At 35.7% G+C, this 14,494-nt stretch overlaps 1 protein-coding gene across 1 annotated transcript; it reads left to right on the top strand.

Annotated features, from left to right (window-relative positions):
• Positions 1-1,574: 1,574 nt before the first annotated feature.
• On the top strand, positions 1,575-9,646 carry LOC127409676 (adenosine 3'-phospho 5'-phosphosulfate transporter 1-like). The gene is made up of 5 exons (XM_051644419.1): positions 1,575-1,803; positions 4,057-4,247; positions 4,763-4,923; positions 7,383-7,661; positions 7,898-9,646. The coding sequence occupies exons 1-5, from the start codon at positions 1,784-1,786 to the stop codon at positions 8,552-8,554; spliced, it is 1,308 nt and encodes a 435-aa protein (XP_051500379.1). The 5' UTR covers positions 1,575-1,783; the 3' UTR covers positions 8,555-9,646.
• The last annotated feature ends 4,848 nt before the right edge of the window (positions 9,647-14,494 follow it).

The raw sequence follows: 14,494 nt of genomic DNA, 5'->3' as shown, positions 1-14,494 counted from the left end.
AGCAACATCTCAAGACATCAGCCCAGAAGTTAAAGCTCGGTCACAAATGGGCAAATGGACAATGACCCCAAGCATACCTCCAGAGCTGTGACAAAATGGTTTAAGGACAACAAAGTCAAGGTATTGGAGTGACCATCACAAAGCCCTGACTTCAGTGTTAACAATTTAAGGGAAATGCTACCAAATACTAACACAGTGTATGTAAACTTCTGACCCACTGGGAATGTGATGAAAGAAATAAAAGCTGAAATAAATCATTCTCTACTATTATTCTGACATTTCACATTCTTATAATAAAGTAGTGATCCTAACTGACCTAAGACAGGGAATGTTTTCTAAGAGTAAATGTCAGGAATTGTGAAAAACTGAGTTTAAATGTATTTGGCTGAGGTGTATGTAAACTTCTGACTTCAACAGTATGTTCAAAATGTTCATTTTCTCAATGAAAAATATTTATGCAGTGTTGTATACATAAAAAGCATACATTCACTGACAGTAAATAAGATTTATTCAGATTTGCTAAAACAAATGAACACTTATTTTACACAACATTGCAAGTAAAAAAACAAAATATATATTATTAGGCATTGGCAAGGCAGGATGATGGTACATCATTGAATTGATATACTGATGATACACTTGTGGATCGTAAAGGATGCCAAATATGCAAAACTTAATGTAATGCTAAACACTATTTATCATGCAAACCAAACACAGACGCTGGTGACAGCTTCATGCTTTGGACGAGGAAATGTGCTGTAATTCTTAAAAGCTCTGATACTGGAAAAACAACAATAACCAGAAACTCACAGGAAAAGCCACACTGGAGTCTACAAAACAAGTTCCTGTTAAATGTATGAAGAGAACCATGACACACAAATATACATTATTTGTGTAAATTACATCACAGAGGAGGGGTTGAAATATGTTTCTAGTAATTGTAAATGTATTTCCTCATTTCGGTTTATAAAAAAAGGATTTTGTTTTACTTCCTGTAGGGGAACATATGATCATTATAACTGTATTTAGTTGCTAAATATTTAATGCATTAAAAACATTCTTTGCTATAACAGATGCTATGTCATATTTAAACTAACCTTAGCTGGTTGGCAGATTTTAGCTGGTCTCCCAGTTGGCTGGTTTTAAAGGGGGTTTGGTATATTCACATTCTCCCATTATTTTTATTTAATTGTTTTATGACTTTAATAATATTATAAAATGTAGAAAATAATAAAAATAAGTCCAAACTTTCAACAGGTAGTGTATTAAAACAATATTTCAACTTGAAGTTACACTGCTGCACCAGAGGGGCGCTATTCCCTCCTTACACCTCAAAAATATCCAAAGATAAGCGCCGAAGAAATTTCAAAATAAAAGTCCGTAACAAAGCCTAATTAACCGCTCCGCCCACACAACAACATTTTACCTGCTCAGGTGTGTTAGCACATCTGTCACACAATCCACAGTTCAAATATTTACCGAAGCCCTACAGCAACACACCTGTGTGAAAATTATACGGATACGTGAAGGTGTGTCTCCTTTCATAACCGGAAGCGGTGTATGTGTGAGAGAGAGAACACGTCAGTTCAGATGAACTCGATAGTTAAACAGGCCGAGAAGTTTTATCTCAGAAACACACTCGATTTGTCCGGACTCTGAATATTGATTATATTCTGACTGTCCGAAGGGTTTATCGATACACGTTCGACACTGGAGGGCGTTTGGAGACGTCTCCGCGGGTGTTAGGGAGTTTTGAACAGGCGGCTGCTGGTGCTGGTGGAAAATGCATCTGTTTCCATGGAGGTACTGAAACATGATGCTCAAATATCACAGTTACAGTTAAATGTTATATTTGCAACATTACTGTAATATTAAACATTATATTTCAAACCTTACTGCTGCATTTTAATATAACGTGTCAAATAACTAATTTAAATGTAATATTTCAAACATCACAATCACATTTAATGTAACATTGTAGGCATCATAGTAACATTTAATGTAATATTTCAAACATTACAGTCACATTTTAATATAACAAGTGAAATGTTTCATTTAGGCTAAATGTAACATGTCAGCCATGACAGCTGCATTAATTTTGACATTTCAAAACATCACAATCACATTTGAAAGTATCATAAAAAAATCACAGTGGCATTGAATTGTTGCATTTCAGACATCATAATCACATTTAATGTAACATTGAACATTATCACAATCACATTTAATGTAGTATTTCAAACATTACAGTCACATTTTAATATAACAAGTGAAATATTTAATTTAGGCTAAATGTAACATTTCAGTCATGGCAGCTGCATTTAGTTTTGACATTTCAAAACATCACAATCACATTTAATGTAATATTTCAAACATCACAGTCACATTACATTGTATAATAAAAAAATGACAGTGGCATTGAATTGTTGCATTTCAAACATCATAATCACATTTAATGTAGTATTTCAAACATTAGTCACATTTTAATATAAAATTTAATATGAAAAAAAAAACTAGCAGGATTTTGGATTTGTTTGTTACATTTTGAAATGACTGTTGACTGAATTTTAATGAGCTGTTTTGTTAAGTTGGCATTTCTTGATTTGTTAATGTAAAATCATATTTTAGTAGCAGCCTATAATCTTGTTTTGCTGGTCTTTCATTTGGTTTAATTTGGGAGGTATAACTGGATTTTATTCAGCTGTTACTTGATGCCTGCCTTCATTTATCTGTCAACTTGGATCTAAACTATAATCATCCAAGTTTGTGCATTGTTTATCATTTTTAATTGTTAATTATGTTCTGTCAGACTAGAATCTCAAAAAGTCACTGTGTCCAGGATTTAAGCTAAAATGTGGATGAGGTGTAGATGAATAAATACTTGTTTGTACACTGTAGTCTTAGTTCAGAATTTGGGAAACACCTTTTGGCAACCCAACAGTGTAAATTAACTATTGTTCACATTTATTTATAGCACACATTTCTTCTTTAATGAAGCATTCAACTAGTTTTAATTGGCTGCTAGTCAACTAGTCTGTGGTGTCAGGTAACAGGCACACGGAAGGGGGTTTTGCTGGTGCTGTCGTGGTGTGAAGGGGCTGAGCTCTGTGCACAAAGAGGTTCTGTTGGAATTGGATCAGGCTCCTGGGAGGAGACCTGCTGAATTCCAGGAATGCCCACAATATGCACACAGGAACCTTCTGTGACAGGGGCACAAAAGTATAGGGCAAACATCACCATAATACACAACTACCAAAACTTTTTTATTTTGGAAAGAGTCACATTTTCACCTTGATGTGAATTAGATGTTTAGCAAACTTCTTAAAAAAAAAAAAAAACGTTTTATTTTTATTTTTTAGTTATTTTCATTATTTTGATAATAAGACGTAGCAAAAGTCACGGAGGAGATTTTCTGAAGCTAAGATAACAAAAGCTGTAAATCTATTTCAAACATATTAGGAGTGGGTTTGAATTTAAAGCAGCTAGAACTGAATAGGATATTTACCCATCATACAAATGAAGGTTAAAGTGCAGCTTTCTTACCCGTGTTGACACATTTCCTGTTAAACAGGAAGTTAAGGTGGGACATGTCGCAGGTCCTGTCACTTTTTTATACTTTTATTTTGATTTACAACCTGTACAGGGAAAGTATAAATTGCAAGAAGCCAACAACGGAAAAAATAAAAGGATAAAATAAAAAAAGTATACTATGGATTTATTACTTGCTATTTCTTGCTGTTAGCAGGGTGGTATTAGGGGGAGGGACAGTCTCATTCTAGAGAGCATTTAATTGGACAAAACTTTGTGAAGTGCAAGATGATGTCATCAATATTTTTGTTCTGTTTTTCCTGACAGAATGTATGTGTTTATTTGCTAAAAGTTAATTTAATAATTCATAGTTGAGTTATATAGCAAATAGATGGTCTCAAAGCTAACAGACAAGAACTAAAATCCACAAAAAGTCCAATTTAATTTCATGGGATAATTCAACTTCTTTTTAGAGGATGATGTATCCTTAAATCTCACAGTTAAAACATTTTTGTTTGTTTGTTTCAGTGTATGGTTTGTTGTGGTGTTGTGTGTTTTGCCTGCTGCACTTGCGGACGCTGAAGATGCTTCGCTGTTGGGCGGCTGGCAGGATGTTTGGCTCTTCCGTTTGTTTCTCAATGTTTTGGGCTACGCCACCATCATCATCCCTGGATATTTCCTCATCAGCTACTTCAAACGGATCAACTATCTAGAAACAGGTTTGTTGAAGTAACTCACCTTAAGCTCACTTTTCCATTTCCAGTCATATTCTACACTTCTGTAGCATTTTTTCCTTTTAAGTATATGTACAATGTTAGTCACGGTTTCTTGCACCAAAAACAAATGTCGTTTTTCAGGACTGTTTTCCACTCTCTCTCTGACTCTTACAATTAAACAGACTGTTTTTGCTGCCAAAGTAGTTTGTCATTCATCAGGGTGGGGCAAGTTGCTGAATTCTGAGTAGATGATGTGCATCATCGCATAACAGTTTCTGTTTCTCGTACTATTTTTAAAACATAGAAGGCAGTATACAGTATATATACACTCCTATGTCTACATAGTTTAACAAACACTTTTATGTCAAAAAAGTTTTCCATGGTATGTGCCTTTTTAAATCATATGCACTTTATTTGATGTAATCAGCATTGTTGCAAATTCAAACTCAACTTAAGTGTTCAAGCTCTGAGGTTTTGCAGTATGTGCTTGTCACACTTAACCTACTTCTCATGTTTAGGTCGTGGTCTTTGTTTTCCTGTCATAAAGACCTGTGTGTTTGGGAATGAGTCTAAGGCAGGACTGTTGGATGATGTGTCATCGGCACCCAGAAATGAAGCTGAATCCAGATCATCAGCTCGACAGGCCATCAAGTTGATTTTCTGTGCAGCTGGACTCCAGGTAACTGTCCCTGTGGTTCATGGCTGCATGCACTGAATAATTTAACTGAAGGTTCAGTCATGTTGTGTTTGCAAGTTAATATTCTTTATGTACAGTATTCACAATAATATTCAGGTTGCAAATCTGTTAACACAAACTAGTTTAAAAATCAGGCCCATGAATAGTGTGCTTTTGATCTCTAAAGTGCATTTAGTTTGATAGGTTTACTGTGATTTGCTTAGTGTTTTGTTTTGCTTGGTGTTTTTTTGTTTGGTGTTTTGTTTTGTTTTTGTTTTTTGTTTTTCTTGTTTTGCTTTGATTGGCATTTTGTTTTGGTTTTGTTGCTTTTTATTTTGCTTGGCATTTTGTTTTGGTTTTGCTTGCCGTTTTGGTTGTTTTTATTTTTGTTTTGCTTTGCTTTTTTTGTTTAGTGTTTTTTGTTTTGCCTGGCCTTTCGTTTTGGTTCTGCTTTTTTTCTTGATTGATGTTTGCCATTTTGATTGGTCTTTTGTTGTTGTTTCTGTTTTGTTTAGCTTGGTCTTTTTTTTTTTTGCTTGTTTTATTTTTATTTAACTTTTTGTGTTGCTTAGTTTTTTGTTTTGGTTTTGTTTAGGTTGGTCTTTTGTTTTTTGCTTTACTTGTTTTTTTGTTTGGTTTTTTTGCTTGGCATTTTGTTTTGGTTTTGCTTGACGTTTAGTTTTGTTTGTTTGGTTTTATTTATTTTTGGTTTTGCTTGTAGTTTTGCTTTGCTTTTTTTGTTTAGTATTTTTATTTTGTTTTGCCTGACCTTTCAGTTTGGTTTTGGTTTTTGTTTTGCTCAGAGTTTTGCTTGTTGTTTTATTTTTATTTAGCTTTTTGTTTTGCTTTGCTTTTTTTGTTTAGTGTTTTGATTTTGTTTTGCCTGGCCTTTTGTTTTGGTTCTGCTTTTTGTCTTGATTGATGTTTGCCATTTTGATTGGTCTTTTGTTGTTGTTTCTGTTTTGTTTAGCTTGGTCTTTTTAGTTTTGCTTGTTTTATTTGTATTTAACTTTTTGTGTTGCTTAGTTTTTTGTTTTTGTTTTGTTTAGGTTGGTCTTTTGTTTTTTGCTTTGCTTGTTTTATTTTTGTTTAGCTTTTTGTTTTGCTTAGTCTTTTGTTTTGGTTTAGTTTTGCTTAGTCTTTTGGATTTTATTTTTTGCTTGGCATTTGTTTTGGTTTTGTTGCTTTTTGTTTTGCTTGGCATTTTGTTTTGGTTTTGCTTGACGTTTAGTTTTGTTTGTTTGGTTTTATTTATTTTTGGTTTTGCTTGTAGTTTTGCTTTGCTTTTTTGGTTTAGTGTTTTGATTTTGTCACCCTAACCCTTGGTGTTTTGTTTCTGTTTGTTTTGCTTGTTGTTTTATTTTTATTTAGCTTTTTGTTTTGCTTAGTCTTTTCTTTTGTTTTTCTTTTACTATGTCTTTTGTTTTTGGAGTGGTTTTGGAGCCATTTAATGGTTCATCTCTGCATGCGATGACACAGTAAACCTTAGTGTCCCATCCACCCACAGCCACAATAAGTGACGCACAACAAAACATTTTGTTGCTCACTTGGTTTCTTTTTCGTTCACATGACACTCGATAGCCATTGCCATAGTGCAAACTCATTGGTCCAAAAACACTCAAACGTTGTGGGGAAAGTTTTTGGGTCATGCCTATTTAGGATTCAGTCACATCTTAAGCCTGGTTTACACTTGTGGCGTACCCTTGTTCGTGAGGGTTTGCGCACACAGAGTGACGTCATCGCTGCTGTCGTCTAGCCTTTGCGAGGCTCCATTTCAAGTGGTCGTTCACATGCCAATTTTAGTATGTTTTTTTTTTTTTTTTGTGCAGTGCTTCAATCCCATAGACAAATTCGAGGAAAGGGGCAGATATGCCTGCTTTTTTGAGCCAGCGTTAAACTACTGCTTTTGGTTTAAAAGGACAATGTTTTCACTGTGAAATTTCCAGTTGCAGCTCCTCAGTTTTTCTTGTTTAGGAAGACAAGTAAGCCTATTTATCCACTACCTTTGGCACACTGAATAAAAAGGTCTTAACAATACACTAGAGGTTGCTTTCAGGAATATATCATTGAACTGCTCATGTTTATTTTATACTGTGTAAAATAAAAGCAATTTTATTGGAATGCGTACAATTATTTTAAATGTAAAAGTCATTTTAACTAGGCTGTAACTGTGAACTTGTGTGCTTGAGTGTAGCCACAGACAGATAGACAGACTACTGGTTTTTAAGTGTTTTTGTTTTGTTCACCTCTTGTATCAAACCTGGCTAGGTAAATGTAAAGTTCAGCAAAGTGCTTTTTCACTGCTGTTTCTTGCTGTATCAGCTGATATTTTCTCTGCACTGCCGTCTGTCATTTGGAGAAGAGTGCCAGGCGAAAGTATAAACAAGGCTTTACTGGTACATGTTCAGGTTATGTTCAGAATTTAGACTGTAACACTCACTATGCTTTGTCTAATCCTTCAGGTGTCGTACCTGACATGGGGCGTTCTTCAAGAACGGGTGATGACACGCTCTTACGGCGCCACAGAGGTTGAAGGCAGTGGCGAGCGCTTCAAAGACTCACAGTTTCTGGTCTTAATGAACCGTATTCTGGCATTGACAGTGTCCGGACTGTGTTGCGTTATGTTTAAACAGCCTCGCCACGGCGCACCAATGTACAAATACTCCTTCGCTTCACTCTCGAACATTCTCAGCAGCTGGTGTCAATATGAAGCGCTCAAATACATCAGTTTTCCAACACAGGTAAAACCCATTTACCTCACATTCTGGCTTAATGGGCTGCTTTGTGGAGGCAGATGATAATGTAGCCTAAATATTTGTTTATTTGAAAACAGATATTATCTGTTTATAATGAATATATATTGGTTTGATTAGGCTATTAGTTGCAATACTTACTTTTCCAATTCATGCACAATACTGTTTTCTATGCAATGATTCCAAAGAAAATAAACCGTTATCCATTATTTGTGCTTCACCAGGTGTTAGCCAAAGCCTCTAAGGTGATACCCGTGATGCTGATGGGCAAGATTGTCTCCCGCAAAAGCTATGAATACTGGGAGTATTTCACTGCTGTCCTGATTTCAGTGGGCGTTAGCATGTTCCTGCTGTCCAGTTCCACCAACAAACATCCGTCCACTGTCACAACCTTCTCGGGCATCATCATCCTGGGCGGATACATCGTTTTCGATAGCTTCACCTCCAACTGGCAGGACAACCTCTTCAAATACAAGATGTCGTCCGTCCAGATGATGTTTGGCGTGAACCTCTTCTCATGTCTCTTCACAGTCGGCTCTCTCCTGGAGCAAGGTGCATTCTTCGATTCCCTAGCGTTCATGGCGCGTCACTCTGAGTTTGCTTTCCACGCAGTTTTGCTGTCTGTTTGCTCAGCATGTGGTCAACTGTTCATCTTCTATACCATCGCACAATTTGGAGCGGCTATCTTCACGATAATCATGACTCTACGCCAGGCCATTGCTATTCTTTTGTCCTGCTTCATCTACGGTCACGCGGTCACCATGGTGGCCGGCTTTGGCGTGGCTGTGGTCTTCCTCGCCCTTTTCCTCCGCGTCTACGCCCGTAGCCGCATGAAGAAGGCTAGCAAACCAGCGACGCAAACGCCAGTTCAGAAAGTTTAGACGAACAAATGCCGGAAAACGGACGTGTACAGAGACCATATTTTTGTGGTTTGCTTTTCTTTGGTGTACAACTTTGCAGGTTTGTATTTTGTAAGGTCAAATGGTACAGAAAGGGATTATTCTTGGTTTCAAAGGGATTTAGGCTTGTTTGTATGTGCACGTTACTTGACGTTTCTATGGGAATGACTTGATGAGCCATCGAGTGTACAAGGACTTCAGAGTGATGAGCCTTTCAAATCTTTGTAATTTGGTACTAAAAAACGTCACACTTTTAGTTTTTTTCATTTAAATATTGCTTTAGGAAGTTATCTGAAGAAATGTAGATTTTCAAGAGGAATACAAAGTGTTGTGGTTGAGATGCCGTACGAGTGTCAAGTCAAGTACGATTTGTCAAGTTATTTCCATTGTTATATTATATTCCCAATATTTTCTCTTGAAAACATGTCCGGGTCATATTTCATACCAAAATCAAAAGAAAAACAACCTTATATTTGTCTGAAGAAAATGAAGCCTATTTTTTAGTCCCATTTCGATTTGTTGCATTGGGACTGTGCAATTTTTATTTTATTCATTATTTTATTTTATTATTTTTTGCATTATGGTAATGAGGCAAATGTTCTTGACGTTTTTGTGAGACTGACCCTTAGTCATAAACGAGTGAATACCTTGAAAACATCAAAAGAAGAACAAAAGAGACATTGTATTTTGCATAAATAAAATGAAGCCAATTTTAAGGACCATTGAGATTTTCTGCATTGGGACTATGCACGTTTCTGCGTTGTTTTTTTCCCCAATACGGCAATGAGATTTTGTGAGGAAAATGTGCTTAATTGTCATGAAAATTTCAAAAACGTATTGTGATTTAAAATAATGTCAATGCCAAAAATGTTAATGGTCCTAAAAATAGGCTACATTTTCTTCAATGTAAAATATAATTTCTCATTATTTTCTTTTTGGGGTGAAACGACATGTTCTTAAAAGGTTTTGTAAGATTCACCCATAATCATAAACCTGATAACCGTGTTCATGCCAACAAATAATTTGGTTAATAATATGAAGCTGCTCCTAATAAAAATGTTGAAAAGTTTATAATCTTGTTTTTGCCCCCCAGTACATGCGAGACCCTCATATTTCTGGTTGTGTTAGCTATACAATGTGTCCTGAATGTGACTGGTCAAGGTAAAAGACGTTTTTTAGTTTGTGTTTGCAGATCCATTGAGGTTTGTGTCTCTCGTGGAAAATTACTGTACAGTGTTTTTCTCGATCAGATCAGGCAAGCATCAAAAAATGCCATTATAACTGCCTGAACGGGAAATTCCATATTTATTTTTAGTAATTATATACAATTAAAGGATGTTCAGAAATGAATAGACAACCATGTGAATAATAAATACAGAGTCAACAAGCCAGTTTTACATTGTCTTGTCTTGACGTGTCGGTTTACTTTTAGGGTTAGGCAGAAAGAGATTTGTACAAATTTGCTTTCAGGCCTCTTTATACTGACGTACTAATTACATCCACCAGCAATGTTTAATTATATTGTGAGACCAAGAATGAGAGATCTGCAGTCACACAATTTCATTCATTTATCTGTACTTTTCCCCTGTACTGAAAAATAGCATGTTTTGCCTCTTTCATTTAAGTTAAATTGGTAATAATATGTTGGAATTTTTTTTTTTTTTTTTTTTTTTTTAATATATATAAAGTTCTCGTTAAGAAAATTTAAATAGACTCTAATAACCTTTAGTCATTACTTTTTTCTTTTTTTTTTTTTTTTTTGGGTCAAGCATTTTTTATTTCTTTTTTTTGTTCTGTTTTATTAAAAAAAAATATTGTTTTTGTGCTTTTATTTATTTTGCTTTTTTTATTAGATTTTGATTTTATTTGCACGTGCAATAATACTAATCTGCCTTTATTATGGTTTTAAACATGTTTGTGGTTTCTGGGATCAGTTTTTTTATTATGTGCCGTTAAACGCTACAACATATTTTGTCTGATGGATTGTGGTTGTGAAAACTGTGTGTTCATAGTGTCACGACTCATTCATGCAACACTCTCAAACACTATTTATATTTGAATACAGCCGAGCATGAGAAAAAACATAATATCTGAATACTGGGAGTTAAGCCTGGTCGACCTATTTGAGGCTGGTGTGCTTGTTTACCAAAATATCGAATTTGTCCTGAATTAATGTCCTTGAGAATTATTTTTTTAACACTAATCAGGACTAATAAAAACCAACACTAGAGACTGCAAAAGAGAGTTTGCAATTAGATGCTTTAGATAAAATTTGCAATACCCTCAAGGAGGATTTTTGCCCAAAAATCAAATAAGAAATTACATTTTGCACAGGGCCGAAATAACATTACAATTACATTTATGCATTTGGCAGACACTTTTATCCAAAGTGACTTACAGTGCACTTATTACAGGGACAATCCCCCTGGAGCAACCTGGAGTTAAGTGCCTTGCTCAAGAACACAATGGTGGTGGCTCTGGGGATCAAACCAGCAACCTTCTGATTACCAGTTTAGGGCTTTATCCCACTATGCCACGGTTTTGTGAGATTTGCCCTATATGACTGGTATTCTGCAATGGTTTTATTTCTTGTAATGCCCTCTGAATATTTTGGTTGTCTTAATGAATCATTTGTCTGGCTGGTCACTCCGATAACTGTTATTCATTGTCTTTAATTGTCATGTAAATGCTGACAGTCATTTGGAAAGGCAGTTTCTGAAGGAATGTGAATGAGCATCGAGAAATGCTACCTTACTAATGTAGTCTTGTTAACGTTTTGTAGGATTATTTGTTTATACATTAGATTAAAGTAATTTAATCACATGATCAAACTGTCTGATTTGTGTTTTGTCCTCACTTTTGTCATATATGGGTAAAATGCATCATTAGACAATTGTTTTAATTGATCTTTATGCTATCTGTTGTATTTTGTTTCCTTGTACTTGGTTGATCTGGCTGTTAATGTTACCTAAATACAAGTCAAGTCATTGTTATTTGTATAGCGCTTTTCACAACACACATCATTTCAAAGCAGCTTTACATGAAATCATGCATTAACAGAAAATTAAACTATAATATCTAGAGAGTCTTAGAGTCATCATTGTGTAGTTTGATTAAATATTATTGTAAATTGTGTATGGAAGTTAAATAATAATTGTATTTAGAACCCCAGTGAGCAAGCCGAAGCAACTGTGGCAAGGAACACAGAACTCCATAAGATGTTGGTTAACGGAGAAAAATAACCTTGGGAGAAACCAGACTCACTGTGGGGGCCAGTTCCCCTCTGACTAACATCATGAATATAATGCCAATATTAGTTATTTATGTGCAGTGCAAGTCATGGTTTAAAATTTGTAAATTAAGTAAGTGTTAAGGGCCAGTGTTTAAACAAAGATTTTGTATGAACTGTAAGATTAATCACTAATGTCTTTGAAGTCTCCTGGATTAACTGCAGAAGTTCACATAGATGCAATTGTCCTTTGTTAGTTGGCTGATGAAGGCTTTTGTTGGCAATTAACTGATAGTCTATGTATTCCATTTCAAGAGTGTAGTCCATCAATAAACAAAGGTGATGCAGGCAGAGATCAGTGAGGTGCATCGCAGTTCAACCGGCAGGTCATTTCGGTGAGGTTCGGTAGGGTCTATCCTAAGTCCAAGGTTCAGGCAGTGGCATGTTAAGTATCCGATGTCTTATAGTTGTAGTTGGCATCAGTTCATCCTCTGAAGTCCATCATAATAGATTGAAGTGATGTCTGGCTGGCACTAGCTGCGTTAAGTCATCATCACTCAGCGACACATAGCAGTGGAGTCCGACACCAAGCAGGAAGAGAGCTGGATCTGGCCGGCTCTAGTAACCTCAGGATATGAATCCTGAGGTTGAGACATGGAAACAAATAGAATAATATTAGCGTAGATGCCATTCAATTTTATGCAGAATTATAGATCATGATAGACGTTTCTGACATAACAGTACATCCATCGAGAGTCAAATTATATATTATAACAGCTTATTTTTAGAGGTTTTTGGTCCAATAATTAGTACCTCTGTTTTGTCAGAACTGAGTAGAAGGAAATTTATGGCCATCCAGTCTTTGATTTCATTGATACACTCTGCTAATTTGGAGACTTGTGAAATTCCATTGGGTTTAGAAGAAATATAAAGTTGGGTATCGTCTGCATAACAGTGGAATTTATTCCATGATTCCTGATAATATCTCCCAGTGGAAGCATGTATAAAGAGAAAAGCAGAGGCCCTAAAACCGATCCCTGCGGCACTCCATACTTAACTTTTGTTTGGTTTGATTTCCTCGTTTACACAGACAAAGTGGTAGCGGTCTGATAAATAGGACCTAAACCATGCTAATGCAAGTCCACTAATGCCAACATAATTCTCCAGCCTATTCAAGAGAATGTTGTGATCTATAGTGTCGAAGGCAGCACTAAGATCTAAAAGCACTAGAGGAGAAATGCAGCCACGATCAGATGATAAGAGCAAGTCATTTGTAACTCTGATAAGTGCAGTCTCTGTACTGTGATGGGGCCTAAATCCTGACTGAAATTGTTCATATATTCCATTTCTCTGTAGAAATGAACATAGTTGGGAGGACACTACCTTTTCTAGTATTTTCGACATAAATGGGAGATTTGAAATCGGTCTGTAATTAGCCAATTCTCCTGGATCAAGCTGTGGCTTCTTAATAAGCAGTTTGATAACTGCCATTTTAAAGTTTCTTGGGACATGTCCTAAGGATAGCGAGGAGTTAATAATATTAAGAAGAGGTTTTGAGATTACAGGGAATACCTCTTTTAAGAGCTTAGTTATTATTGGTTCTAACATGCATGTTGTGGTTTTTGATGTTTCGATAAGTTTTGTTAGCTCTTCATGACCTATGACAGCACAGGGTTGAAGTTGCTCATTTGGAAAATGATGAGACACTGTTTTCTGAGGTGCTGTGACATTTGATTGCATAATTCCAATTTTATTTCTGATTATTTCAATTTTATCAGTTAAGAAATTCATGAAGTCATTACTATTGTGCTGTGACAGAATATCTGAATCAGTCGATGCTTTATTCCTAACCAATTTTGCCACAGGACTGAATAAACACCTAGGATTGTTGTGGCTATTTTCTATGTGTTAGAATAGATAAACCTGGCAGCTTTTAGTGCCTGTCTGTAGCTACAGACATTATCCTTCCATGCACTGCAAAATACCTGTAATTTTGTAAATACAGTTAGATGTTATTTTTCATGTATTGAATGAAGAATCTTTTGAACTTGTCTGGTGTATTAATAATAAAGGTGTACTGGTAGTTGACAAACTTCTTTTGAAGAACCTCAGGACTAAGCTGTCGTGGGTTTATGAGCCACTTTTAATTCTAAAATGCTTCATGAATTACTCTTTAACCTGTCCTAAAATCAAGTGACACACCCCTAATTTTTAAGATTTGCTCCTATATTTCCACGATAGGAGCTACTTTTAGCCTAAAGATTTTTTGGAAATACGGGCCCAGAACTAATTACACATGCAAATACAACAATGACTAAAGGTATGCTCTCTCTCCAAAGCATGCAGGCATGTGTAACGGGATCTCATTCAGTTCCATTCTGTGTCATCTGAGTCATCATTGAGTCCGTGTCATGTAGTTGGTGCCATCTCCTGGTGGCCATATGTAATTATAATAAATGATCCTCTCTGCCCATATTTGGATGACTTCCACCTCTGGTTGCAGTGATCTGAATACTTATATGATTGGTTTAGCGTTCCATGGTGCTGGAAAACATACTACATCATTTCTGATGAGGTCATCTGATCCAAGAAAGCTAACTTGTTTTAAGCTAGATAGCACATTATGTGCTGTGTGCACATTGTGCTTCGTGTGGATTATCTAATGATCTATGCATCCGATTACATTGTGTTTG

Source organism: Myxocyprinus asiaticus, chromosome 19 (assembly GCF_019703515.2).
Source record: "Myxocyprinus asiaticus isolate MX2 ecotype Aquarium Trade chromosome 19, UBuf_Myxa_2, whole genome shotgun sequence".
NCBI lineage: Eukaryota > Metazoa > Chordata > Actinopteri > Cypriniformes > Catostomidae > Myxocyprinus > Myxocyprinus asiaticus.
Note: the sequence above shows the minus strand (reverse complement) of the source record. Positions and strands in the feature narration are given on the sequence as shown.

Excerpts from the sequence above, each read along its gene's own strand:
- LOC127409676 (XM_051644419.1), top strand. The coding sequence starts at position 1,784 with ATGCATCTGTTTCCATGGAG. Across the intron at positions 1,804-4,056 it reads ATGCATCTGTTTCCATGGAG|TGTATGGTTTGTTGTGGTGT; the intron begins GTACTGAAACAT and ends TGTTTGTTTCAG. Across the intron at positions 4,924-7,382 it reads TCTGTGCAGCTGGACTCCAG|GTGTCGTACCTGACATGGGG; the intron begins GTAACTGTCCCT and ends CTAATCCTTCAG.